Source organism: Diceros bicornis, chromosome 10 (assembly GCF_020826845.1).
Source record: "Diceros bicornis minor isolate mBicDic1 chromosome 10, mDicBic1.mat.cur, whole genome shotgun sequence".
Taxonomy (NCBI): domain Eukaryota; kingdom Metazoa; phylum Chordata; class Mammalia; order Perissodactyla; family Rhinocerotidae; genus Diceros; species Diceros bicornis.
This window is the reverse complement of record NC_080749.1, coordinates 77959611-77987597: the sequence shown is the minus strand read 5'-3', so window position 1 is coordinate 77987597 and position 27987 is coordinate 77959611. Positions and strand designations below refer to the sequence as shown.

At 36.1% G+C, this 27987-nt stretch overlaps 1 protein-coding gene across 6 annotated transcripts in view; it reads right to left on the bottom strand.

Annotated features, from left to right (window-relative positions):
• Window positions 1-27987, bottom strand: part of SGO2 (shugoshin 2) — a 44410-nt gene that overhangs the window by 8332 nt on the left and 8091 nt on the right. For 5 of the 6 annotated variants that reach the window (XM_058549539.1, XM_058549538.1, XM_058549536.1 and 2 more), the window contains 4 exons: window positions 22600-22685; window positions 12533-12759; window positions 8132-11323; window positions 6050-6197 (listed from right to left, as the gene is read on the bottom strand). In XM_058549539.1, the coding sequence (XP_058405522.1) occupies window positions 6050-6197; window positions 8132-11323; window positions 12533-12759; window positions 22600-22685 (3653 nt within the window). The remainder of the gene's footprint in view (window positions 1-6049; window positions 6198-8131; window positions 11324-12532; window positions 12760-22599; window positions 22686-27987) is intronic. The other variant, XM_058549542.1, reaches the window with a different exon arrangement.

Genomic DNA, 27987 nt, shown 5'->3' with positions numbered 1-27987 from the left:
AAATAACAAAAATCAGAGCAGAAATAAATGCAATCAAAACAAACAAAAAAAAAAACAGCAAAAAGCATCAATGAAACAAAGCTCCTGCTTTGAGAAGATAAAATTGACAAACCCTTAGCCAGAATCACCAAAAAAATAAGAGAGAAGGCTTAAATAAATAAAATAAGAAATGAAAAAGGAGAAATTACAACAGATGCCACAGAAACACAAACGATTATAACAGAACACTATGGAAAACTATATGCCAACAAATTGCACAATCTAGAAGAAACAGACAAATTCTTAGAACTCATACAACCTCCCAAAACTGAATCAAGAAGAAACAGAGAATCTGAATAGACCAATCACAAATAAAGAGATTGAAACAGTAATCATAAACCTCCCAGAAAATAAGAGTCCAGGACCAGATGGCTTCTCTGGAGAATTTTACCAAACATTCAAAGAAGATTTAATACCTACCCTTCTCAAACTATTCAAAAAAATAGAGGAAGATGGAACACTTCCCAACACATTCTATAAGGCCAACATCACCCTGATACCAAAGCAAGACAAGGACAATACTAAGAAGGAAAACTACAGACCAATATCGCTGATGAACATAGATGCAAAAATGCTCAACAAAATATTGGCACACCGAATACTGCAATACATTAAAAAGATCATACACCATGATCAAGTGGGATTTATACCAGGGACACAGGGATGGTTCAACATCAGCAAATGAATCAACATGATACACCATATTAACAAAACGAGGAATAAAAACCCCATGATCATCTCAGTAGATGCAGATAACGCATTCAACAAGATCCAACATTCATTTATGATAAAAACTCTAAACAAAATGGTTACAGAATGAAAGTACTTTAACATAATAAAGGCCATATATGACAAACCCACAGCCAACATCATACTCAACAGAGAAAAATGGAAAGCCATCCCTCTGAAAACAGGAACAAGACAAGGCCACCCTCTCTCGCCACTCTTACTCAAGATAGTACTGGAAGCTCTAGCCAGAGCAATTAGGCAAGAAAAAGTAATAAAAAGAATACAAACAGGCAACAAAGAAGTGAAACTCTCTCTGTTTGCAGATGACATGATCTTACATATAAAAAACCCTAAAGAATCCATTGGAAAGCTATTAGAAATAATCAATAACTACAGAAAAGTTGAAGGGTGCAAAATCAACTTACAGAAATCAGTTGCATTTCTATATGCCAATAACAAACTAACGCAAAGAGAACTCAAGAAGACAATTCCATTTACAATTGCAACAAAAAGAATAAAATATCTAGGAATAAATTTAACAAAGGAGGTGAAAGACCTATACAATGAAAACGATAACACATTATTGACTGAAATCAAGGATGACATAAAGAAATGGAAAAATATTCCATGCACATGGATTGGAAGAATAAAAATAGTTAAAATGTCTATACTACCTAAAGCAATCTATAGAGTCAATGCAATCCCAATCAGAATCCCAATGACATTCTTCACGGAAATAGAACAAAGAATACTAAAATTCGTATGGGGCAACAAAAGACCTCGAATAGCTAAAGCAATCCTGCAAAAAAAGAACAAAGCTGGAGGCATCACAATCCCTGACTTTGAAATATACTACAAATTGATACTAATCAAAATAATATGGTGCTGGTACAAAAAGAGACACACAGATCAATGGAACAGAATTGAAAGCCCAGAAATAAAACTTCACATCTATGGGAAGCTAATTTTCGACAAAGGACCCAAGAACATACAATGGAGAAAGGAAATTCTCTTCAATGATGGCACTGGAAAAACTGGACAGCCACTTCCAAAACAATGATAATAGACCATCCTCTTTCACCATACACAAAAATTAACTCAAAATGGATCAAAGACCTGAAAGTGAGACCTGAAACTATAAAACTCCTGGAAGAAAATATAGGCAGTACACTATTCATCATCGGTCATAAAGGGATCTTTTCAAATTCCATGTCTACTCTGACAAAGGAAAAAAAAAAAAAAATAAACAAGTGGGACTTCATCAGATGAAAGAGTTTCTACAAGGCAAATGAAACCAGGATCAAAATGAAAAGGGAACCCACCAGCTGGGAAAACATATTTGCAAACCATATACCCGACAAGGGATTAATCTTCATAATGTATAAGCACTCACACAACTGAACAACAAAAAAACAAACAACCTGATCAAACAATGGGCAGAGGAAAGGAACAGACAATTCTCCAAAGAAGATATACAGATGGCCAATAGGCACATGAAAAGATGCTCAATATCACTAATCATCAGGGAAATGCAAATCAAAACAACACTAAGATATCATCTTACACCTGTTAGAATGGCTATAATCACCAAGACAAAAAACAGCAAACGCTGGAGAGGCTTTGGAGAAACAGGAACCCTAATTCACTGCTGGTGGGAATGCAAACTGGCACAGCCTCTATGGAAAACAGTATGGAGATTCCTCAAAAGATTAAGATTAGAAATACATTACAATCCAGCCATCCCACTAATGGGTAGCTACACAATGAACGTGAAATCAACAATCCAAAGAGGATGATGCACCCCTATGTTCATTGCAGCGTTATTCACTACAGCCAAGACGTGGAAGCAACCTAAGCATCCCTCGACTGATGAGTGGATAAAGAAGATGTGGTATATACATACCACGGACTACTACTCAGAGACAAAAAAAGACAAAATCATCCCATTTGCAACAACATGGATGGACCTGAAGGGTATTATGTTAAGCAAAATAAGCCAGAAAGAGAAAGACAAAGACCACATGATCTCACTCATAAGTGGAAGATAAACTAACACACGGACAGAGAGAACTGCTCGGTGGTTACCAGGGGCAAGGAGGGTGGGGGTTGGCCACAAGGGGTGAAGGGACGCATTTATATGGTGACTGAAAAACAATAACGTACAACAAAAATTTCACAATAAAGAAAAAAACTCTGAGACTAGGGATTTATATAAGAAATAAAAATATAAAAATACTAGAAGAAAATATGGATGAATTTTTTGGGAACTGATATGAAGTGATTTCCAGAACATACTGTTAAATGAAAAAAAGCAAAGCCCAACAGAGTAGCTACAGTATGCTACCTTTATGTACAAAAAGGGGGATAAACATATATCTGCTTGTTTGTGCAAAAGAAATACAGGAAGGATAAACCAGAAACTAAAGAAATTGGTTATCTAGGAGATGGGTGAAAACAGGATCAGAGGTGATGGGAACAGGGTAGCAGGATGAAAGTAGTTGACATTTCTCTGCATATACCATTTTGTATAGCTCTGACTTGTTTACAAGAAAAATGTTTCACATACCCCTAAAGTAAACAACAAAACCCACCAAGTGGGGGAGGAGAAAATGGAAGACAACAATAACAAATGTACCTAACTGAATTACAAATGAATAACATAACTATGTTGAAGGGGTTGGTAAGAAAACTAACCTACGACAAAAAGAACTGTATCTAAATGCTATACAACCTAGTTAGTAAATATGAAGAACTGTCACAGGCTGGAGGAGACTAAGGAGAAACAAGAACTCAATGCCAAGTGGGATCCTGGATAGGATTCTAAAACAGCAAGGGATGTTAGTGTAAGCCTATAGTTTAGTTAACAGTAATGCACCAATGCTAACTTTCCAGTTTTCATCATTGTACTGCGGGTATGTAAGATGTTAAAATTAGGGAAAGCTGGGTGACAAGCATATGAGAAACCTCTGTACTATTTTTACAACTTTTTGGTAAGTTTCAAATTAGTCTAACATAAAAAGTTTAACTTACAACACAATGATAAAAAGATAACCCTACTGAAAAAAGGGTAAAGAATCTGAATGGATATTTCTTCAAAGAAGCTACACAAATAGCCAATTAACACATGAAAAGATGCTCAACATCATTAGTCATCAGGGAAATGCAAATCAAAACCACTTCACACCCACTAGTATGGCTAGAATCATCAAAAAGTCAAATAATAAGAAGTGTGTTGTGGAGGATATGGAAAAATCAGAACTCTGACACCCTATTGGTAGGGATGTAAGATGCTGTAGCAGCTTTGGAAAACAGTCTAACAGTTCACACAATGATGAAATGTTGAGTTACCACTGGACCCAGTAATTCCACAACAAGCAATATATGCAAGAGAAAAGAAACAAATGTACAAAGAAATACTTGCAAACGAATGCTTATAGCAGCATTACTCATAATAGCCAAAAGGTGGAAACAACCACACATCCACCAACTCACAGATAATCAAAATGTGTATATCTATTCAATAGAAGACTACACATTCATAAAAAGGAAAGAAATACTGATACATGTTACAGTATGAATGAACCTTGAAAACAGTATGCGAAGTGAAAGAAGCCAGTTGCAAAGACCACATATTATATGATTCCATTCATATAAAATTTCCAGAATAGGGAAATCTATAGAGAGAAAGTACGTGAATGGTTGCCTAGGACTGGGAGTAGGGGAATGATAGCCAAAGGGCATGGGGTTTCTTTTTGAGGTGAAGAAATGTTCTAAAATTGTGCGGATGGTGCCCATGTCCGTGAATATACTAAAAACCACTGAATTGCACACTTTAACTGGATGAAATGTATGGTATGTGAACTACAGCTCAATAAAGATGTTTTTTAAAAAAGCCCTTGGGTCCTTTATTTTACTTTTAATTTGCTTCTCTTTCACCTTCTCCTGTATTGCTGCCATCTGCTGGTTATTGTTTTAAAATACCTGCCAGAACCACCACCGTCTTTAATTTCACAAAAGAAGCAAACACTGCCACAATGCAAGGAAGCAAAAAGTTAAGGATATTTTTCCCTATCCTTTTGAAAATACTGTCCCAAATATGATCAGGTTCCCCAAAATAGGCTACTTCATTTATCCTTTAAAAAAATGAGATTTCAGGGCTGGCCTGGTGGGATAGTGGTTAAATTCGTGCTGAAGCAATTCTGTTTCAGCAGCCTCAAGTCTGTGAGTTTCGATCCCGAGCACAGACCTACACACTGCTCATCAAGCCATACTGTGGTAGCGGCCCACATACACAATAGAGGAAGACTGGGAATAGATGTTAGCTCAGGGCCAATCTTCCTCACCAAAAACAACAACAAGGAAAAAATGAGATTTTGAATAAAACACATGTAAAAGGCATTTGGCCACTTTTGGGATAATGAAGGAAATTTGAATGGGAATTAGCCATTAGATGATAATAACATTGATAATTTTGTTAGATGTGATCATTGCTGTTTAGTTTTGTTAAGAAGTTCTTACTTTTTGGAGATATATACAGAAGTGCTTTAGGAATTAAATGACCCAATATTAGGGATTTGCTTTAAAAAATACTACAACAAAAAAGGACAGATGAAGTAAATACGGCAAAATATTGATAAAAGATGGATAAACGCGGTGGCAGGTACTATTTTCTCTTTGTTGAGGTATATTTGAAGTTGAAAAGAAGAAGGAAAAAGGACTGTTACTCTTTGAGGCCAAAGGACATATAAAGCACTTCGAATTTTTCTAAGGACAAAGTAGAAAATAAATAAATTGAGGTAACAGATATTGAAATCGTGGTCTGCAAATCATAGGTAACATAACTTTTATAAAAGTCTGTTCAGAGCCAGCCCTGGTGGACTAGCAGTTAAAGTTCAGCACACTCTGCTTCGACGGCACAGGTTCGGTTCCCAGGCGCGGACCCACACCACTCGTCTGTCAGCAGCCATGCTGTGGCAGTGGCTCACATAGAAGAACTTACAACTACACACAACTATGTACTGGGGTGGGGGGAGAAGAAAAAAGGAGGAAGCAGATGTTAGCTTAGGGCCAATCTTCCCGTGCAAAAAAAAAAAGTCTGTTCAAAGAACAAAAGACCTTTCTTCAAATCTTACCCAGATCAGAGTGTGGTTGTTACATATCAACAGTATATGATTTATTCATATTCAGAAGTGTTCAAATACTGATTCAGGCAGGAATTTTTTCAAAGCATATATTTTATAATATCACACTGAAATCACTCTACTATCATTGAAATACCTACCTTTTGAGACTTGGCTCTTTTAAATAGAGAGGAGTACACCTTCTTCTTCGGCTTGGCGGCTCTGAAGATAGATCTGACTTATTTTCGGATTTACCAGCGTTATTTGAAAGAAAATTGGTATTTGTCAAGTCCTGTAGTATTCTATCACCTGAAAAAAAATATATTATTTTCAAAAATATTTGTAAAAATATGGAGAGATATGGAAATAGATATGGGATATTTAATGGTTTGCAAATTATTGGTAGCAAATTTTTAAACTTAACAATAACCAAGTTATAATTTTAAATATACAATAGTAGCACTGAAATTCTTTGTAAACAACTTTAATTTTTTTCCAGCAATAATGAGAGGAAAAGAGACTTAAAATTTGAAAACACTATCCAAGCGGCCCGCAACATTTCTATTCTGAAATCACACACAGGCTGCTAACAATTCTTCACGTTTCAACTCTCTTCAGAGACTCACACGAATTAATGCACACTCACTGAACATCTGTCATCGATGGCTCACCCTGTGAAAGGCATCCTGAGGAGCAGAGATGACAGATGGCTCCCCGTCCTCTAACATGTCCTGTAGCTCTAGACCCTTCTACTTCTTTTGCTCCAGTATCTCTTCTCCTGGAATAGCCTGATCCACCAAAATCCTAGTGTTCCACATACATGTGCTGAAATGCTGGGCTCTCAGTAGAAAATGGTATCTCATACGGGAATGTCCAATATCACAATGTTTCCCACAGCAAAGGAACATCTTAGGATCCAATGTTAAGGGAAAAAAGTGGGATGAGTACTGTTACACATAGTGTGATTTCAAGTATTTATTTAAAAATCCATGGATTCAGGTCTGCACGCATACGCCAAAATGCTGATCACTGCAGCTTTTCCAGGAGATTTTTTTCTTGGTATTTTTTGATTCTCTACATCCAATTTTCTTCAGTGAGTATTATTTGAAGAACCGGGGAAAACAAAAATCACTAAAAGTAAAAAGTCTACCTGTTCTTCAGGACCTAAAATGCTACTTACTTCATGATGCCTTTGCAGGTTCCTCTAGTCAAAATGACTCCCCATTATGTCACCGACTAGGTGCCTTGAGAAACTCAAGGGTGAAGGTGGAACCAATTAACTGCTTTTCCAAGTTGTTTCTTTTCCTTTTATATGTTCAGGAGATGTGACCACCAGCCATCCCGCAACTGACCAAGCCTCACCACAAGAGCTACGCCCATGACCTTTGCCTTATTTTTAAAACAAAGATCTCTCCAGGAGGAGCTTAGGCCTCATTATGTGGAAGCCTGTTCTCCAACTGAGCCTGCGAAAGTGAATACCCACCTCTCCCTGTTGAATATTCATTCCCCAACGGAAATGAAAGTTCCTGCTTCCCTTTGTTCGGGGACACCATGACTTTGCAAAATGATTCCTCAGGGCCTCCTATTTGCTGCAAATACACTTTACTTTTTGAGACAACTTCCACTGGTGTTGAGTCTTACTTAACTCACCAGGAGGCGAGCCCACTTGGTTGGATAACAATTACATCCCTCACCATAATACGTGTGCTTTTATTAAAGCATTTACCACATTTCAACACTATATACTATATTTGTTACCTTTACATCCAAGTATTCTGAGGAAAGGGAGTTGGTATTGGTTATTTTTAAATCCATTAAAATCACTATAATAATGCTTTGCTCACATTCACTACATGCCGGAGAGAGTCTCACCCTTAAGAAACTTGCGTTGTCTTTGGTAAAACCAAACCAGGGCAATTCACTATTATATACATCTAAAACACTCGATTTCCTTCAAATATGTGAGAAAGAAAATTATCTGCCTAATGTCATTATCAGAGAACTTTGTGGTAAAGGCCAAATCCGTGTTTTATGTAATAAATGTCCAAGACACTCTCACAGCTACCTTCCCAAAGTATTACACTTTTTAAAAATTGCTTCTTATTGTTTCTATAGATCAGGCTACACAGTTAAATATGTTTTTAAATTCCATAAAAATATCAGTTATAATAGCAAATATTTTACTGGTTAAGGGAAAAAATACATATACATTTAAAACCTGATCACCTCAGGTATTGACCTACCTATTCCTGATTTTTGTGTTCTCTGGTTGACTTTAAATTTCATCCCTTCCATCTTCTCACGCACATCATCACTTACTTGAAGGATCCGTGAGCTCTCCAGAGCAAAATTCTCTCTAATTACCAGATTTTTACTAGAAGAAACACTCAAAGGTATTGAACTCTCAGGAACACTGTTACAGGAAGACTCTTGTATGTTAGGTGAATATATCTGAGATAAAGATGTAAATACCTTTGGGTAAGAGTCTGGCTTAATTGGGACAATTTTCTCATTTTCCAAATTTGTTTCCTTATCAGCTTGTTCAGATTCAACTGATACTCCCTGAAGGGTGTCCATTACTTTACGGCCATCTGGAGAAGGCTCTCTGAAGGTCTTCCTTTTGGATCTGGATGTCATTTTACTGACTACTTTGGCCTGGCACCCTCCTTCTGTTATCACTCCCACAGAGGGGATCTCTCTCTTTCTATTCAGAGCTGTAGTTATTTGCTTTGGATTCTCACGTGGTTCCATGTGGTTTTCAGGATCAGAATCAGCTTCATTAGGAACATGTTTTGAACCTGATTCTAAGGACATACATGTTTCTGAAGAATCTGTTAACTGCAAAATAGGTTTGTTTTCACTTTTTGCTAAAATGTTCTTTGCCTTGCCTGATAATTCTTTCCCATGCTTTTGAACAAGTTTGTAAGGACTGGAAATTTGATCACAATTTTCCTTTTCATTACTCTTGATTTCTGTACAGTCTCCACCGATAATACCTTGGCATTCAAGTCTTTGTTTCGATTTACCTATTTTAAGACCAAGATCTTTGGTATAGCTTTCTTGGCCAGACACAACTTTATCATTACCCTCATATATTTGGAAAGTTTCAGAAATTATTTCTGTCTTCCGATTTACTTTCTGCCTAATTTTCTTATTTGTTTTTGATTCTTTTTGCTGAGCAGATTGCATATCAGTGGCATGCTTTTTCATATCCAACATTTTCTGGGTCTCATACTCGTATAAATTTCCATTATTTTTGGTGGAAATATAAGCTGTTTTAAATTCATCTGTTACGTCCATGTTTTCAGAAATGGTTTCTTTCTCCTCTTGGGTTAGTGAAAAGAAGTTATCTTTCTCTACGTCATGCACACCTTTGTTCTTAAACCCATTTATCTGGTTCATTTCCAAAATTATTTCTGTCTTCCGACTTACTTTCTGCCTGAGACTCTTCTTTATTTTCGATTCATTCTGCTTTGCAGGTGGCATATCAGTCACATGCTTTTTCACTCCCAAAATGTTTTGAGTCTCATAATCACATAGGTTCCTATCATCTCTGGTGGAAGGATCAGCTATTTGAAACTCATTTGAGTCTTCTAGGTTCATAGGGATGATTTCTTTACCCTTTTGGGTTAGAGAAAATAAGTTACCTTTTTCTGGGTCATGTATGCCTTTGTCATTATTCTCACAGATTTGGTTGATTTCAGAAACTTTTTCTGCCTTGCGATATACCTTTTGCCGAAGCTTCTTATCTATTTCTGATTGATTTTGACAAGCAGGCTGCAAATCATGGACAGGCTTTTTCACCCTCGAAACATCTTGACTCTCGAAATCATATGGGTTTCCACTATCTTTGGTGAAAAGAGCAGGTATTGTGAACTCACTTGGGTCTTCTTGGTTTTCAGGGATGACTGCTTTATCCTTCTGGGTTAGGAAGAAAGAGTTATCGTTTTTTTGGCAATGCATACTATTGTCATCATCTAAATAATTCATTTCAGAAATTATTTCTGTCTTTCGATTAACTTTCTGCCTGAGCTTATTAACTTTTGATTCATTTTGCTGAAGAGGGTACACATTGGTCACCCACTTTTCTAAACCTACCTCATCCTGGGTCTCACGATCACAAAGGTTTCCAGTATCGCTGGTGGAAAGAGCAGGTATTTGAAAGTCTTTAGAAACTTCTTGGCTTCCAGAGATGATTTCTTTATCTTCCACGGTTTGGAAGAAAATGTTATCTTTTTCTAGGCCACATGCATCTTTAGCATTATCCCCATATAACTGGTTCGTTTCAGAAATTATTTCTGTCTTCCGATTTACTTTCTGCCTAAGCTTCTTGTTAATTTTTGATTGATTTTGCTTAGCAGGTTGCGAATCAGTGACATGCTTTTTCAAATCCAACATATTGTGACTCTCATAGTCATGTAAATTTCCATTATCCCTGGTGGAAAGATCAGCTGTTTGAAATTCATTTGTGACTTTCAGCTTTTCAGAAATGGTTTCTTTATCCTTTTGGTTTGGGAATAAGTTACCTTTTTCTAAATTATAAATCACAAATGTCTGTCTAGAAGCTTTACCTTTATTACAAGCTAGAGAACTCTGACCAATATCAAATTTAATCTCCTGTTGGAATTTATCTGAACTTTGGGAGAACAAGTATGTTTCTTCTCGCTCATCTGTTCCACATATTCTTTTATTTTTTTTATTATACTGTGTACTTTGTCTGTCATCTTGATCAAAGCCATTACGAAGTGTTATCTTCTTCAGGATTTTCAACTGAGTCAGGTGTTCAGTACTGAACATAAAATTTGGATCTTCTGAATCCCCTTTGCCATCCAGGACAACAGATCTTCTTTCTGGTCTGTTTTCAGTCTTTTCCTCAATATCCACATCTGAAGTATTTTTAAATTGTCTCTTTGATCGTTCCTTCTTTTTTTCAGAGCTTGAATTTTTCACTTTTCTGAAAGTTTTCATTCCAGTATCATTTGGTTTTTTATTACTTTTATTTTTAGTGCCTGCTGAAACTGTAACAATTTTGCTTACTTCACTTGCAGTTAAATCCATGTCAGCATCATACACAGTTTTCTGCAACTGAAGGTCACCATTACCCTGAACTTGATTCACGCTCTCTGCAGCAGGTTCACCTCCAGACTCAGAGGTGTCAGGCAGGCACTGCATGTTTCTTTGCATTTTAATATTCGTTTCATTAGTAGGATCATTTATCTCATTATTCTGAGTTAATCCTGGACTTGAAATCTGTTGTTGATCTAAACCTGTCACACAGGGAGTGTCTGCAAGATTATTTGATTCCCAAGATGACACATGTTTTTTTCTTTCAGTCACGTTACTAAGAGATGGTTTCTCCTTTCTGTGGCTGATTGATTGTACGTTCCTTATCTCACTCATTAGAGAATTCCTGGAACTTTGGTCTAAGTGGCTTTCTATAAAAGAAAGGGAAACAACCTTTAGAAATAAGTAATGACATGAAATTTATTATTTTAAACAAATTAGATTAGAAATCAGGCTGTTTCACAGGATTTCTGACAACGTGTTCTGTTCAGATACTTATATTATAAAGAACCTATGCTGATAAAAAATAAAGTAGAAATGATCAGAGTATTTGTAATCCACATTTTACATTTGTATCTATGGGAAATAGTTCCTGAGAATTCACTCAGCTTTGGTCCCAACAGAAGAGTGGAGAACAGCCAAAAGGAAAGTCATTAACATATATTTATAGAGTGGGAGGAGGCCAGGAAACGAGCCCAAATAACAGTCATAACTCTAATAAGGATGACCATCAAAAGGCTTTCAGAAGGCAGCTGAGGTATATATAAATTGTACACATACACATACATTTTTAGAAAGTAAAAATAACTCTAAGCTGTAAATTCAATATAGTTATGGTTCCATATCCCAATCTGAAAATTTATGACAAATACATAAGCCAGCCTACACCACAGGATTATTATTCTGAAATCCCATGTAAATACAATGTAAGTGTCATCACTTTCTCTTGCTCAACCATTAGCCATGCTCAAGCTTTTGCTTTGGCACCAATAGGTTATGATTTTGAAACGCTCACTACAGCTATCTAGATACCTATTGAATCACAGATACAATTTTCGTATCTATGAAAGGGAGAACATGATACTCAATAAATATACAGTCGTGCACTGCATAAAACATTTTGGTCAATGATGCTGGTCCCATAAGATTAGTAACATATAGCCTAGGTGTGCAGTAGGCTATACTATCTAGGTTTGTGTAAGCACACTCTATGACGTTTGCATAACGATGGAATCACCTAACAATTCATTTCTCAGAACTTATTTCTGTGGTTGAGCAGTGCATGAGTGACTGCTATCTTTCAATTCATAAGCAAAGATACCAAGAAAAGTTCTTTAGGTAGGCTCATTTCTAAATACTGCTTCCAGAGTAACAGTATTAGCCCACTCTCCATTTGACATTTGTTGGCATATTTACTTTTAAAGTAAATTTTTCACCAGCAATTTTAAATGGTAAAAGTTAGTAAATCTATACAGTAAGAGATGCACCTTATTAACTGTTTATGAACCATGCCTGAAGAAGAAAATCTGATGAATGTAACTATTTCATACTGATACTCAAAATGAATTTGAAAATCTCACCTTGGGGAAGTCTATCAGTAGAAGAAATATGTTCTGAATACCCTAAACTACACACGTTCTGCTTATTTTCTTTAAGAAATAACAATTCCAAATTACACTGAGTTGATAAAGGTTGTCTCGTTGATACTGAAGAGGGACTATCAGGTGATGTCTTCGACATAATATTGTCGTCACGTTGCATTTTCTCTTTATCATCATCATCATCATCATTTGAAGTTAATGGAACCCTAAAGGCAAGTGGGAAAGAATGAGGAATTTTGTATTTTACAAAAAGTATTTAGAATATTACATGGATAGTTCTTTCTATATTGCATTTATTTAAGATCCAACCACCAACCCACCCTGGTACCTGTTGGGTTCAATGAAGACAATTACCGGTAGAAAACAGACAGCTTCTAATAGTACAGAACTTGGAATAAAGCAGGAATGCTTCTTACCCCCACAGCCCCAGTGGCCCCACAAGGTGATAACTAATACAATCACTGGTTAGGCTATTAGGATAATAATATTAATGAAATGAATAAAGTTTGAACATAATTACAAATACGCATGCATAATATTTAGAGTTTTCCTATAATTAATTTTATGGAATACCCAAAACTCTTCCTCTGGTTTCAAACAACTACAATTGCATGTAAAGCTATGTGTGAAATAAAGTTTGCTATGTTTCCAAAAAGCATCCATGTAAACTAAAGCCATATTCCTACAGTAGCTAAATCTATTGGGGGGGGGAGATAGAAACCCACAGAAATAATCTGATACGCCGACATTCTTGAAGTTGAAGATTGAAGAGTAAGATCCCCCAATGCTAAACATTTTCCCATGTATGCTAAACAAACTATAGATATTTAAAAATTATTGACGACGATCAAAATAAATATGGCAAAATATTTATTAAAAATTTAAAGGCAACTATTAGTAGAGCAGCCATTTGGAGGAAATTTCTATGCCACTTGAAGAAACAGGTTAACGAAAATAAATAGAGAGGAGAGAGGTTCTGCTTCTGGGTAATGCCTGAATAGCTACTATGGAATCCAACCCTATCAAACATGATGTCTATGAATTCTGGACAAAATACAAAACAAGAATTACCTGAAGTCACTGGAAAGTGAACAAAAAGCAAGTAGAAACTGAAGGGGGTTTGACACTTAGAAGAAGGGTGAGTTTCCCACTGCTGACAACTTCAGTCAGTGCCACATTTTTAAAAAGTTAAAAGTCCACAGTCAAGTTCAAAGTCAGAATTCAGGGCAAGTACAACAGCTGTCAAGTGTGTGTGATGTGGGAAATAAATGAGAGGTAGGGAGGGGAGCCTCAAATCATGTGTATGAACTCTACTCAAACCTCTAGTTGACTCTTGAATCACATATATGTGAAGAGGATTCCAAGCAGCCCCACTAAGGATAAAAGACCTGAAATGAGATTTCATATGTTACTCATTACAGAAAAGTTTAAATTCAGCCAATGTAGCTACCTACTAAAATAATAACACCAAACTTGTTGGAAAAACATAGCTGAATCCAGTTTTTCTATGACACAGGATTCACAAAGTCCAGGATACAGTCCAATATCATTCAACATATGAAGCCATAGGAAAACATGATTCAAACCCAAGAGAAAAAGATAATCAACAGAGAATGATCCTGATATATAAATGGCCAATAAGCACATGAATATATGCTCAATATCATTAGTTACAGGGAAATCCAAATCAAAACAACAGTGAGATACAACTCCATACCCACTAGGATGGCTAGAATCAAAAGGATAGACAATAACAAGTGTTGGTGAGGATATGGAGAAACTGGTGCCCTGATACTTTGCTCATTGGAATGTAAAACAGTGCAGCAGCTTTGGAAAACAGTTTGGCAGATCCTCCAAAAGTTAAATGTGGATGACCCAGCCGTTCTACTTGTAGGTATATACCCAAGAGAACTGAAAACTATGTCTACACAAAAACTCTTACATGAATGTAATAGCATATTACTCACAATAGCCAAAAAGCAGAAACAGCAAAAATGTTCATTAACTGACAATGGATAAACAAAATGTAGAATATCCATACAACAGAATATTATTTAGTCACTACAAGGAATGAAGTACTAATACATGCTACTACATGAATGAATCTTCAAAATGCTACGCTAAGTCAAAGAAGCTAGAACACAAAAGGTCACATATCGTGTGATTCCATTCTGATGAAATGTCCAAAATAGACAATTCCATAGAGACAGAAAGTAGATTAGTGGTTGCCAGGGGCTAGGGAAGAGGACAATGGGAAGTGAATGCTAATGGATTCACGTTCTCCTTTTGGAGTGATGGAAATATTCCAATGGAACTGGATAGTGGAAAAGGTTGTACAACTTTGTGAATATACTAAAACCACTGCACTCTACACTTTAAAAGGGTGAATTTCATGGTATGAGAAATTTTATCTGTGAATTATCTCAATTTTTAAAAAATTAAGAAGGAAATAATAAAGAGCAAACACCAAGGATATATGAAATGGAAGAAAAACTGGTAATAAAAATCAATGAAACCAAAAGCTGAGCTTTTTAAGAGATCAATAAAACTGATATAACTCTAGCTAGTTTGAGAAAAAAGAAAGATAGAAGACACAAAATACCAATATCAGGAATGAAAGAAAGGAGCTCACTAGAGATGCCACAGGCATTAAAAGAATGAGGGCATATTATAAACAACTTTATACCAAGATACTTGACTGCCTACATGAAATGAATGATTTTCTAGAAAGACAAATATTTTATAAATTAACTTGAAAAGAAATAGAAAATCTGAAGAGCCCCATATCTGTTTAGGAAGTCAAATTAATAAGTAAAAACTCCAGGCCCAAATTACTTCTCTTGTGAATTCTCTCAAACATCTAAAGAACAAATACCAATTGTATAAACTCTTTCAGAAAATGGAGGAAAGGGGAATGCTTTTCATCTCATTTTACAAAGCCAGCAAAACCCTTACCAAAACCTATAAGAAAATTATACCTCTTAGGAACACAGGTATAAAAATCTTTAAGAAAATATTAGCAAATCAAATCTATCAATATATAGACAGAATAATACACCACGACCAACTGAAATTTATTCTAGGAATGCAAAGTTGGTTTAACATTAGAAAATCAATTGAAGTCATCATATTAAAGGAGAAAAGTCATGATTCTCTACAGATACAGAAAAGACATTTGACAAAATTCAATAAAAAGTCATTACAAAAACTCTCAGCAAACCAGAATAAAAAGGAACTTCTTAAACTTGGAAAAACAGTGCAAACTTTTCAACAGAAAAGACAGTAGGTAGAAGACAACGAAACGGCACTTTTAAATTACTGAAAGAAAATTCCCAACCTCCAATTGTATAACTGTAAACATACTCTTAAAAATGAAGGTGAAATAAGTATGTTTCCAAAAAAACAAAAACTGAGCAAATGCATTGCCAGTACTTGCACTGAAAGAAACAATAAAGAATGTCTTCAGGCAAAAGGAAAATTATCTCAGGAGGAAATATCGAAATGCAGGAAGCTTAATGGTCAATTTTACCTCAATAAAGCTGAAAGAAATAATAAAAATAAGACTATGAATGAGAATACAATAAAAAAGTGCAGGAAGCAATATGAAAAAATAGAAAAGTTAAATACATAGGTAATTATACATGAATATTGACTACACAAAACAATGAAAAGTAGCAATTTGTGGAAGTAAAATATATGCTGAATGAAAATACATAAAAATATAAAGGCAGAACACAGGAATGTGGGATTGAAGCATTCCAAGGTGCTGGCATTATTCAGGAAGTGCTGAAGTAATATTTTGTATGACAATGTAATAAATCAAGGATGAATATTGCTATCACCAGAGTAATCATAAAAGAATAGAAGATATCGAGTTAATAGATAAGAAAAATCAAATACAGTAGTCCCCTCTTATCCGCGGTTTTGCTTTCCATGGTTGTCATTACCCGCAGTCAACCAAGGTCCACAATGCCTCCATCATTCACCTCACTTCATCTCATCACGTCGGCATTGTACCATCTCACGGCATCACAAGAAGGATGAGTACAGTACAATAAGATATTTTGAGAGAGAGACAGAGACCACAATCAAATAACTTTTATTACAGTATATTGTTACACTTGTTCTATTTTATTATTATTCATTGCTTTTAATCTCTTACTGTGCCTAATTTCTAAATTAAACTTTATCATAGGTACGTATATATACAAAAAAAACATAGTATAAAAGGGTTTGATACTATCTGCAGTTTCAGGCATCCCCTGGGGGTCTTGGAACAGATCCCCTGCAGATAAAGGGGAAGACTACTGTAATGAAAAATATTTGATTTCAAAAGACATCAAGACAGGAGAGAAAAAGGAACATAAAACAGGTAGCCCAAATAGAAAATCACCAGATGGCAGATATAAATCCAACTATATCAGCAATTACATTAAACATAAACAAATTAAATATTCTATGATGTTACAGTGAAGTTATTTTCTAAAAAAGATGAACCTATACGCATTTTAAATATGAGAAAGTTTGAAAGCAAAGTTATAGAAAAAGATATACCATGGAAATGGTATATCAGACAAGTACACTTTAAAGCAGGAATCATTTCTAGAAATATTTCATATTGATAAAATAATCAATTCAGCAGGAAATCAATCCTAAATTTATATGCATCTCATAACAACTTTAAAATATATATAGCAAAAATTGACAAAACTAAAAGGAGAAATAGATGAGTCCATAGTCATAGTGGTAGATTGATGCTCTCCTCTCAACAGCTGATAGAATAAACAGACAAGAGAAGCAAGAAGGCTATAGAAGATTTGAGCAATAGAATCAACAAATTAGACACAACTGACATACATAGAATACTGCACTCAACAACCACAAAGTGTACACTATTTTCATGTGCATCCAAAATGTTTACTGAATTAGACCAAGATGTGTTCTAATACAGGTCTCAATAAATTTCAACACCCTAAAATAATTTTAACTATGTTCTGTAACTGTAACGGAATTAAGGTAGAAACTGACAATAAAAAGTAATTAGAAAAAAATACCCAGCTACTTGGAAATTAAATAATATACTTGTAAGTGCTCCATGGGTCAAAAAGTATAGCAACACAGAAAGTAACAAATATTTTGAACTGACTGATGATAAGGATATGGCATACCAAAAATTGTGGGATGAAGGTAAAGCAGTACTTATAGGAAAACAGCTTTATTTTTTAAAAGAAAGACTGAAAAGCAATAATCTAAACAATCTCAAGAAACCAATAATAATGGTAATAATAATAAAAATTTTAAATTGAAAAGAAAGGAAAAGCAAAACAGAGGGAAAAAAAGAAACATGAGAAGAATAAATGTAATAGAAAACAAAAATACTAAAAAGAAAGATCAACATAGCCCTAAAGATGATTATGTCTGCCAAGACAAAGAAAATTGATAAACCCTTAGAACAAAATTAATCAAGAAAAAAGTGAGAAAACGCAAATAGCCAATATGGAGGAAAAAAAAGAGAACATCACTACATACCCTGTAGACATTAAACACATAGAGATACTATGAACAGCCCTATGCCAACAAATTCATATTTTAGATGAAATACACAAATTCTTCTAAAAGGTTGACAAATCTGACAAAAAAATAAAAAATCTTAATATTCTTATATCTATTAAAATGGTATGCTATCAAAAACATTTCCACAAGAAAACCACAGACCCACATAAACTTCTCCCAAGCATTTAAAGAAAAAACAAGAATAATTTTACACAAATACTTCCAGAAAACAGAAAAAGAACTGCACTTATAAATTCATTTACTAGCGTAATATAAATAACAAAATTTGATAAAATATATTACAAGAAAGGAAAATTATAAACCATCTTCATTATTAACATACATTCAAAAATAGTTTAAAAAACTAGCAAATAGAATTGAGTGAAACATCAAAAGGATGTATTAACAGGAGCAGTTCACTGTAGGAATGCAATGGCAGTTTAACATTCAAAAATCAATTTTTAGGGCCGGCCCCGTGGCTTAGCAGTTGGGTGCACTTGCTCCGCTGCTGGCGGCCCAGGTTTGGATCCCGGGCGTGCACCGACGCACCGCTTCTCCGGCCATGCTGAGGCCGCGTCTCACATACAGCAACTAGAAGGATGTGCAGCTATGACATACAACTATCTACTGAGGCTTTAGGGGAAAAAAAAATTTTTTTAAAAATCAATTTTTATAATTCATTACATTAATAGAAAAAGAAAGAAAAAAGTACTATTTTCTCAACAGTGACAGGAAAAGCATCTGATAAAATTCAACAGCCATTATTCTGATAAGGAGAATCTACAAAAACCCAAGAGCAAACAAATTAAATAATGGGAACACAATAAGAATGCCAACTACTACTACTTTTATTCATTACTGAACAAGAAGTAGCCACTGCAATAAGGTAAGAAAAAAATAAAAGTCTTTTAACTGAAGCGAGGGAGGAAGAAAACTGTCCTTATTCACATATAATAAAATTATATCCATAGAAAATGAAAAAAACCCCACCTCAGATATACTATTAAAATTAACAGCAAGGTCACTGGAAACAAAGTCAATATTAAAAACTTAATTATATTTCCATATACTAGCGCCAAGAAGGTGAAATTTAAAAACCAACAACATTCAGAGTATCACTAAAAATATCAAGTAAGTAGGAATAAATCTAAGATGTGCAAGAACTCTATTCAAAAAACTACAAAACATTCAGAGAACACACATAATATCTGAATAAACAGTGATATACCATGTTCACGGAAGGAACTCTCAATTTTACAAAATGTCAATTTCCCCCAAACTGAACTATATTCCATGTAACCCCAATCAAAATTCCAGAAGTGAGAGAGAGTGTGCGTGTGTGCATCTGTCTGTGTAAATTGACAAGCTGATTCTAAAATTCACATGGAGGGGCGGGCCTGGTGGCACAAGCAGTTAAGTGCGCGCGCTCTGCTGCAACAGCCCGGGATTCGCCGGTTCAGATCCCGGGCACACACCGACGCACCACTTGTCAAGCCATGCTGTGGCGGTGTCTCATATAAAGTGAAGGAAGATGGGCATGGATGTTAACCCAGGGCCAGTCTTCCTTAGCAAAAAGAGGAGGATTGGCAGATGTTAGCTCAGGACTGATACTCCTCACAAAAAAAAAAAAAACCTTAAAATACACATGGAAACACAAAGGGCCAAGAATAGCCAAGATAATATTTAAGAACAAAAAAATAAATAAAAAGGAGATTTACTATCAAATATCAAGGCTTATCAGCAACCTAGTCATTTAGTGTGGTAGTGACAAAAAAACTCATATAAGAGAACAGTGAGCTCAGAAACGCACCCATGCACAGCCAGTCACTTGATTGATGATACAGATGACACTGCAATGAGGCAGGGAAAGGATGGCCTTTTCAATAAATGGCGCAAGGTCAATAGGATTTCCACATGAAAAATGAGGACCCTTTCCTCACATTATACCTAAAATTCCAGGTAGAATGAAGAATGCGAATGTGAAATGTGAAAGGGAAAGTAATAAAGCTTTTAAAAGAAAACACAGGAGAACACCTCATGACCTTGCATTTAGTAAAGATTTTCTTAAAGGGACACAGAAACTAGTAACCATAAGGGGTGGGAGATAGACAGATAGATAGATAGACAGATAGATAGATAGATAGATTATATAAGCATATAAATTGGATTTTATACAGAACTTTTGTTTACCTAAAAACACCATTAACAGAGTGAACAGGCAAGCCAGAGTAAAAGATATTTGTAATACACAAAGAACTTACACACAACATACATAAAGAATTCCTGAAAATGTATAAAAAAATTGATAGACAACCCAATAGAAAGAAAATAAACATATAAGCAGATGCTTAATTTCATCAGTCATCAGGGAAATTAAAATTAAAACCTCAATGTAATACCACTACACACACCCCAAGATGGCTAAAATGAAAAAGACAATACCAAGTGCTGTTGAGGATATGGAACAACAGGAATTCTCATGTACTCCTGCTAGGAATGTAAATTGGTATAACCCCTTTAGAAAACTGTTTGGTAGTTTCTCCTAGAGCCAAATACATGTAAATCCAGTAATTCTACTCCTAGGTATATACTCAACAGAAATGTGTACATACGTTAATCAAAAGGCATATACACGGCAGCACTATTTGTAATAGACCAAAACTAGAAAAAAAACTAAATGTTCACCATCAGAGGGACGAATAATTGTGGTATAATCATACAATGGAGTACTATGCAGCAATGAGAATGACTGATCTACAACTACATATGATAATGGGAATGAATCTCACAGACACAATGCTGAGCGAAAGAAGCCAGAGACAAAAGTCATACATGCTAAACAATATAATTCTATGAAGTTCAAAACTATGTAATCTATTAGATTAATCTAGAAGTCAGGATAATATTTATCTTTGGGTGGGTGGTGAGTAGAGACTAGAAAGAGGCACAAGGTGGTATCTGAGGTCCCGGTCATATTCTGTTTCTTGATCTGGGTATTGGTTATACAACAGTGTTCTCTTTGTGAAAATTCACCATGCTCTAAAGCACTTTTCTAATACATATATTATACTTCAAACAAAAATTTACTTAAAAAATACAATAAAATTGTTTGGAAGGCATGTGGACATTTGATTTGTATGACACTGGTATGAAACAATGCGTGCATGACAGCCAAAATATTCTTGATAAAGAACTAAGTAAAAGATCTAGAAGACAACAAAGTGTACTATTTTAAAACTACAGCAGTTAAAATGTACTGGTGGAGTGTGGTGCTAGTGCAGCATAATAGGCAAAACAATGGAACAAACTAGAATGAATACAAAGTGACAGTAGATTTAAGACATAAGAATTTTTTACTATGGTACAGATGGCATTTCAATATATAAGTGCATTTGCTTGTCCACTTGAATAAAAGCATTAAATCTATAAATTATAGAAAAGAAATACACTGTCTAAAAGAGACAAGAGAATTTTGGTCAATACCATTAATTCATTAAGTCATTTTACCTTTTGTGACCTCAGTGACTGTCTTTAAAAGGACAGGTTTGAAATAGGGTGTTTACTATGACTAACAACCAAATTAATCAAGAAATGGGAATTTGGGTCAGGAGAAAGCAATGATGAAAGTTCATTTTAAAGTCTGGAGCAGTATGCAAGATAATAAAGGTACAAACAGTTATCAGATTTACCCAGTAGAAAACAGTGAGGCCAGCGGTGACCCAGGGGAAAAGAAAGAAAAGATCTGAAGAGTTCTACTACATCTCCTACAGATGAACCTGATCACTGAATTGATGGGTAAGTGAACTTGGAGGCCTGGAGACACAGCCTGTAGCAAATACCACAAACCATCTCATTCCCACCTCAGGAGGCAACTACAGGGTGATGAAACGCAAACAACGCGTAACACACACACACTGACTGTGTCATATGAAAATCTAAATACGGGTCTCAGAGTAGTGGTTAAGTTCAGGGACACCTCTTCTGTGGCCCAGGGTTCGCCGGTGTGGATCCTCGGAGGGGACCTACACACTGCTCTTCAAGCCATGCTGAGGCGGCATCCCACATAGAGCAACTAGAAGGATATACAACTATGACATACAACTATTTACTGGGGTTTTGGGGAGAAAAATGGAAAAAAAGAGCAAGATTAGCAAGACATGTTAGCTCAGGGCCAATCTTCCACAAAAAAAAAGAGAAAAGACCTAAATACTTTGAACCACTGTAATTCAAACCCGCATTACGAAAGATCCACTTGTGCCTCCTTCTTCTCTAGAGTCTATAGCAAAGCTGAAGAATATTTCAAAGTTTAAAACTGAATTCCATTAGCGTATGTGTTCAATCACTTTTACCAGCACAATGTTAACAAGTATTTCATTATTTATTTTTAAATGTTTTTCTATGTTTAAAGGAAGCAGACCAAATAAAAACTATTTAAAGCCCAATTCAGGCAGAAGTGTGCAAGTCAACATTTAATCAAGTTTTGAAGCAATTACCTTGCAAACGGAAGACGCAGCAACTTGCACTGTTTACTAACCCGTTTCTTCTTGCTAGCTGGCAGTAGAAAGGAACTCTGATGGAACTATTTTTGAAAAGAACAAAGAAAATGAAAAGGAACAAAATGTCTAATCTCATTATATCATGCTTCTTATTGAAATACCAAGAACACCAATAGTAATAGAATAATTCTTTAATTAGCTTTCAATAGTTGAATGAGAACAATGCAATGATAAGGTTAAACATACTTCATCCTTAATCATGCCATCTAAAGAGAATCACTACTAACTATACCACTACTAAAAATCACTACTAATATTATTAAACTTTCTTGTACGCATAGGAATAAACACACGTGTATACCCACACATATACAATATCGCTACATATATGTGCAACACACTCATGTCTACATACATATTATATAATACACTACTGGATTTCATAATACATATTTTGTGTGTGTGTGTATGAGAAAGATCATCCCTCAGATAACATCCAATGCCAATCCTCCTATTTTTTTGCTGGGGAAGATTGGCCCTGAGGTAATATCCATGCCCATCTTCCTCTACTTTATATGGGACGCCGCCACAGCATGACTTGACAAGTGGTGCGTTGGTGCGTGCCTGGGATCCGAACCTGCGAACCCTGGGCCGCCGAAGCGGAGTGTGCGCACTTAATGGCTTGTGCCACTGGGCCGGCCGCTCATAATACATATTTTTAAATGACCTTTTAAAAGTCAAAGTCTAGGTGATTTTAATGTATCTTTTAAATTTTTGCTTATCTGTATTTTCTAAGTTTTCTGACATTTTCTGAACACATTTTAATTATTTAATAAAGACCATAAAATTAGGCAACATGCCACCATCTTTTCCTATTACAGCACTAACCTGCAATAGAAACAGGGGTATGGCCAAATTGCCAAGCTGATTTTAAAATTCATATGGAAATGCAAAGGACCTAGAATAGCTAAAACAACTTTGAAAAGGAAGAACAAAATTGGAGGGATATGGTAATTGAAATAGTATAGTATTAGCACAAAGGCAGACAAATAGATCAACGAAATAGAAGAGAGTCCAGAACTAGACCCACACATATGTGGTCAACTAATTTTTGATAAAGGTGCAAAGCCAAATGGAGAGCCTAGACTTCCACACTCACCAAGCTATAACAAGGCAACTCTCTTCCAAACCAGGGGTACCGTCAGAGAAGGCCAAGGGTAGAGCTGGGACAGCATCCCCCCACCCGGTAATGTCAGTGGAGAACACGTGGGGACTCTGGATTCCATCCTCACTCGCTAATATCAAGGAGTCCCTCTCCCTCTCCTCTAAGGTGGTGACAGACGACGTCTAGTAGAGAGCCAGGATTTTCACCACTCTTCAGTGGTAGTAACCTTCCCCTGCTTCATTACTCCCCTCATCCTTGTGTCCCTGGAGGCTGTAAAAGTAATGAGGCACCACTCCTGTCCCAGCCAGGGTGGTGTCAGCCTGAACTCCCAGCCCCACCCATCACTTAGGAGACACCCCTCGCCCCCAGGGTGTCACAGAGGCTGAGTGGGGAACTTAAACTTTGACCCCTCACTTGGCAGTAGGTGGCTCTTCCCTTTACCACCACATGGTATCAGAGGAAGCCTGCTAAAAGAGAAGGTTTAAATAAGATCCAAAGTCTCAGAATAAAATCCCTAAAAGTCTAAGATTTAATCAAAAAAACTCATCATATCAACAATTAGGAAAATCTAAATTTCGATGTGAAAAGACAATCAACAACCACCAACACCAAGAGGACACAGATGCTGGAATTCTCTAACAAGGATTTTAAAGCAACGATCATAAAAACGCTTCAATAAGCAATTACTAAATGCTTAAAACAAATGAAAAAATAGAAAGTCTCAGCAAAGAAATAGATGTAAAGAGGAACCAAATGGAACCTTAGAACTGAAAAATACAATAAGCAAAATAAATTAAAAACTCAATGAACTCAACAGCAAAATGGAGAGGACAGAGGGAAAAGAATCTGTGAACTTGAAGACAGAGCAATAAAGCTCGCATCTAAGCGAGAGAGAAGAGACTGAAAAAAATTACGAGTGGGCCAGGGATTTGTGGGACTATAACAAAGATACACCATTCATGTCATCAGAGTCCCAGATGGAGAGAAGAAGGAGAACAGGGCTGAAAAAGTTTTGGGGAAATAATGGGAGAAAATGCCCCAAACCTGGCAAAAGAAATCAACCTACATATTCAAGCTGAGTGAACTTCAAAAAGGATAAACCCAAAGAAATCCATGCCTAGACACATCGTAGCCAAATTTCTCAAAACTAAAGACAAAGACAAAAATCTTGAGAGCATTGAGAGAGAAATGACACCTCACCTACAGAGTTAAGAAAGAATAAAAAATAAATATGTATCTGGCTCAAAGTTAGAAGTAACAATAAAATAAAACACAGAAAAGCATAAGAAAGGACTTCCTACCAAAGAGAAAAGCAAAATTAATAAGTTTGAAACACCAAAATAGTGTAACTCAAAATTAAATCAAAAAGACGATGCTTTTAAAAGAACAAAAAATATAGAAAAATAACAACAACCTAGTGGGGGCAAAAAAAAAAAAAACAAAAAAGAGAAAAGCCAAAATACATGAAATTAGTCTACTGGGGGAATATACAACACAGACAAAATTTAAAGAATAACAAACAATCTGGGTCAACTCTATGCAAATCTGTTTGAAAACACAGATGAGACAGATAATTTTCTAAGGAAATAAAATTTAATAAAACTGACCACAAAAGAGAGAAAGAAATTTTCCTAAGCAAACCAATACACACAGAAGAAATAAAGTTAACAAAGAGCTACCATTCCCACCAAGAAAGACCCAGGTCCAGATGATTTCACAGAAGATTTCTACCAAACCTTTAAAGAAAAAATAATTCTAACACTATCATTCTTCCAGAGCATAGGACAAGGAAAACACCCAAATTCTTTGTATGAGTTTAATATATATAAAGTTTTTATCAATGCCTAAAGACTGTACAAAAAGAAAACTTCAAAGAAACCTCACTTATGAATAACAATAAAAAATTCCTGAACAAAATACTGGCCAAAAGAATTCAGTAGCACATTAAAAGAATAACAAGTCATTTCTGAGGTTTATCTTAGAAATGCAAAATTAGGAAAGCTACTAATTTAAAGTCATCATATTAACATACCTAAAAGGAAAGACCACGTGATCATCACCCTAGGTGCTAAAAACATATTTTACACTATTTATCATTATTTTTTATTCAAAAAGCTCAATAAAAGAAGTATTACGGGATAAATATGTACCTTATCCTTAAAAAAAAAACCACAAGCATCATTCTTAATGGAGGAAACACCATTCAAAGTATTATGAGTATTTATCGCATCTACTATGTTCCAGACATTGCTGTGGTATAGACAAAAGTCCTGTACTCAGGAAGATTACATTCTGGGAGGATGAACCATTAACAAGTAAAATTATACGTTATATAGTGTCAAGTGCTAAGAACAATTACAGCAGGGAAGCAGAACACGAATCCTTCGGCAGGGGAGGGGAAGGATCCAGGTTTATACAGGGTTGCCAGGGAAGGCTTCACTGAAGTGACTTCTGAGTGACGCTTTGAAGGAAGTCAGGGAACTGGCCACATGAAGGAAGAATGAGTCCAAAGGCCCCGAGGGGGCAGCGTGTCTGTGTGTGAGGGAGTGGGAGGAGGCCTGTGCACAGAAGATGTTCAAGAGCAGGAGGGCGAGTAGCAGATGAGGGGAGAGACAGAGCAGAGTTTCAGGTTCAGATAACACCAGGCAGTAGACGTGATGGGAAGCCACTGGAGGGTTTTAAGCAGAGACTAACCTTTCAACAGGATCACTGGCTGCCATGCTGAGAAGAGAATATAGGAGGCAAGAGCAGAAGCAAGAAGCCCCAGCTGGGATGCTACTGCAACAATTCAGAGAAGAGATCACGGTGGCTCAGATATGGGTGGTGACAGTAAGGGTTGTGAGAAGTGACAGAATTCTGGACTGATTTTTAAGGCGGTACCAAAAGAATTTACTAAAGGATCGGATACGGGGTGTGAGAAAAAAATAGGAAAATAGAGTTGTAATTACCTGAGATGAAGACTCCAGACAGAACTGTTTTGTGGCAATTGTGAAATCTGTGATGCCCCTTAGACAACCAAATAGAAATGCCAAGTAAGTAGCTGGATATGTCTAGTCTGGAGTTCAGAGGAGATGGCCAGGCTGGAGACGCAAATTTGGGAGTCATCAGTATTTAACAGCAATTAAAATCAGAAGATTGGATGAAATCATTTAGGAAACTAGCCTAGATAGAAGAGAGAGTTCCAAGAACAGAGTCCTGGGGTACCCAAAATTTAGGAGTCTGGAAAATAAAGAGGAACCAGCAAACAGACCGAAAAAGCACAGTCAAAGTTAGGAAGAAACTCAGGAGAGTGTGGTATCCTAAGTCACGCGAAGATCAACATAAAGACCACAAATATCCGGAGTTCTGGCAACAGTGGAGGTCAATTTTCAGAAGAGTGGTTTTCACAGGGTGGTGGTGAACACCCAATGGGTGCAGTTTCCAGAGAAACTGGAGACTGGAACCATTCTCTCAAAGAGTTGCCCTATAAAGCTGAGAGAAAAATGAGATAGCGTAGCTGGGGTGAGGGGTGTGAGTGGAGCAAGAGGTTTTATTTTTGTTCTCCTTCTTTCTTTCTTTTTAAGATGGGAGATAACATTTCTGCGTCCTAATGGGAATAACGCCAAGGGAGGAAAAACATTAATAATGCAAGAGGAAAAGGCAGTGTATACCAACATCAAGCCACCAGCAAAACACGCCAAATGTCCATCGACAGGAGCCCAGTTCAGCGGCCTGGAAGTCCACTCTAGATCCGTCCTCAGCAGCACTAAGAAGAATGAGGAAGCATTCCCTGTGATCATATGAGAGATCTTCCTTCAAGATACATCACATAAAAAAAGTAAGCCATAGAGCAGTTGGTACAGTATGTTATCTTTTGTGTAAGAAAGAAAATATTTATATGTAAAACAAACAAGAGCAGTTACCTGCATGAGGTGTGGGGAGAAGAGAGGAGAATGGAGAGGAAAGTAGCTGGTGGCAGAACAGAAGCATGTGTGAGACCTCATTCTATACTTCCTTATACTGTTCTAGTATTAGAACCACGTGTCTATATTATCCACCCCCCGCCCCCTCAATTAAAAAGAAAAGCAATTGTGAAACTTGGTATGCAAAAGTTATTCTGTTAAATAAGAAGTCCAAGAAAGTGGACATCAAAGTTTTATGATGTCCCTTCATCCTCCAGCTTCTGCATCCATTTACTCTGTTTTTTACTTTTCCTCAATCCAGATGCTGATCTCCAAAGA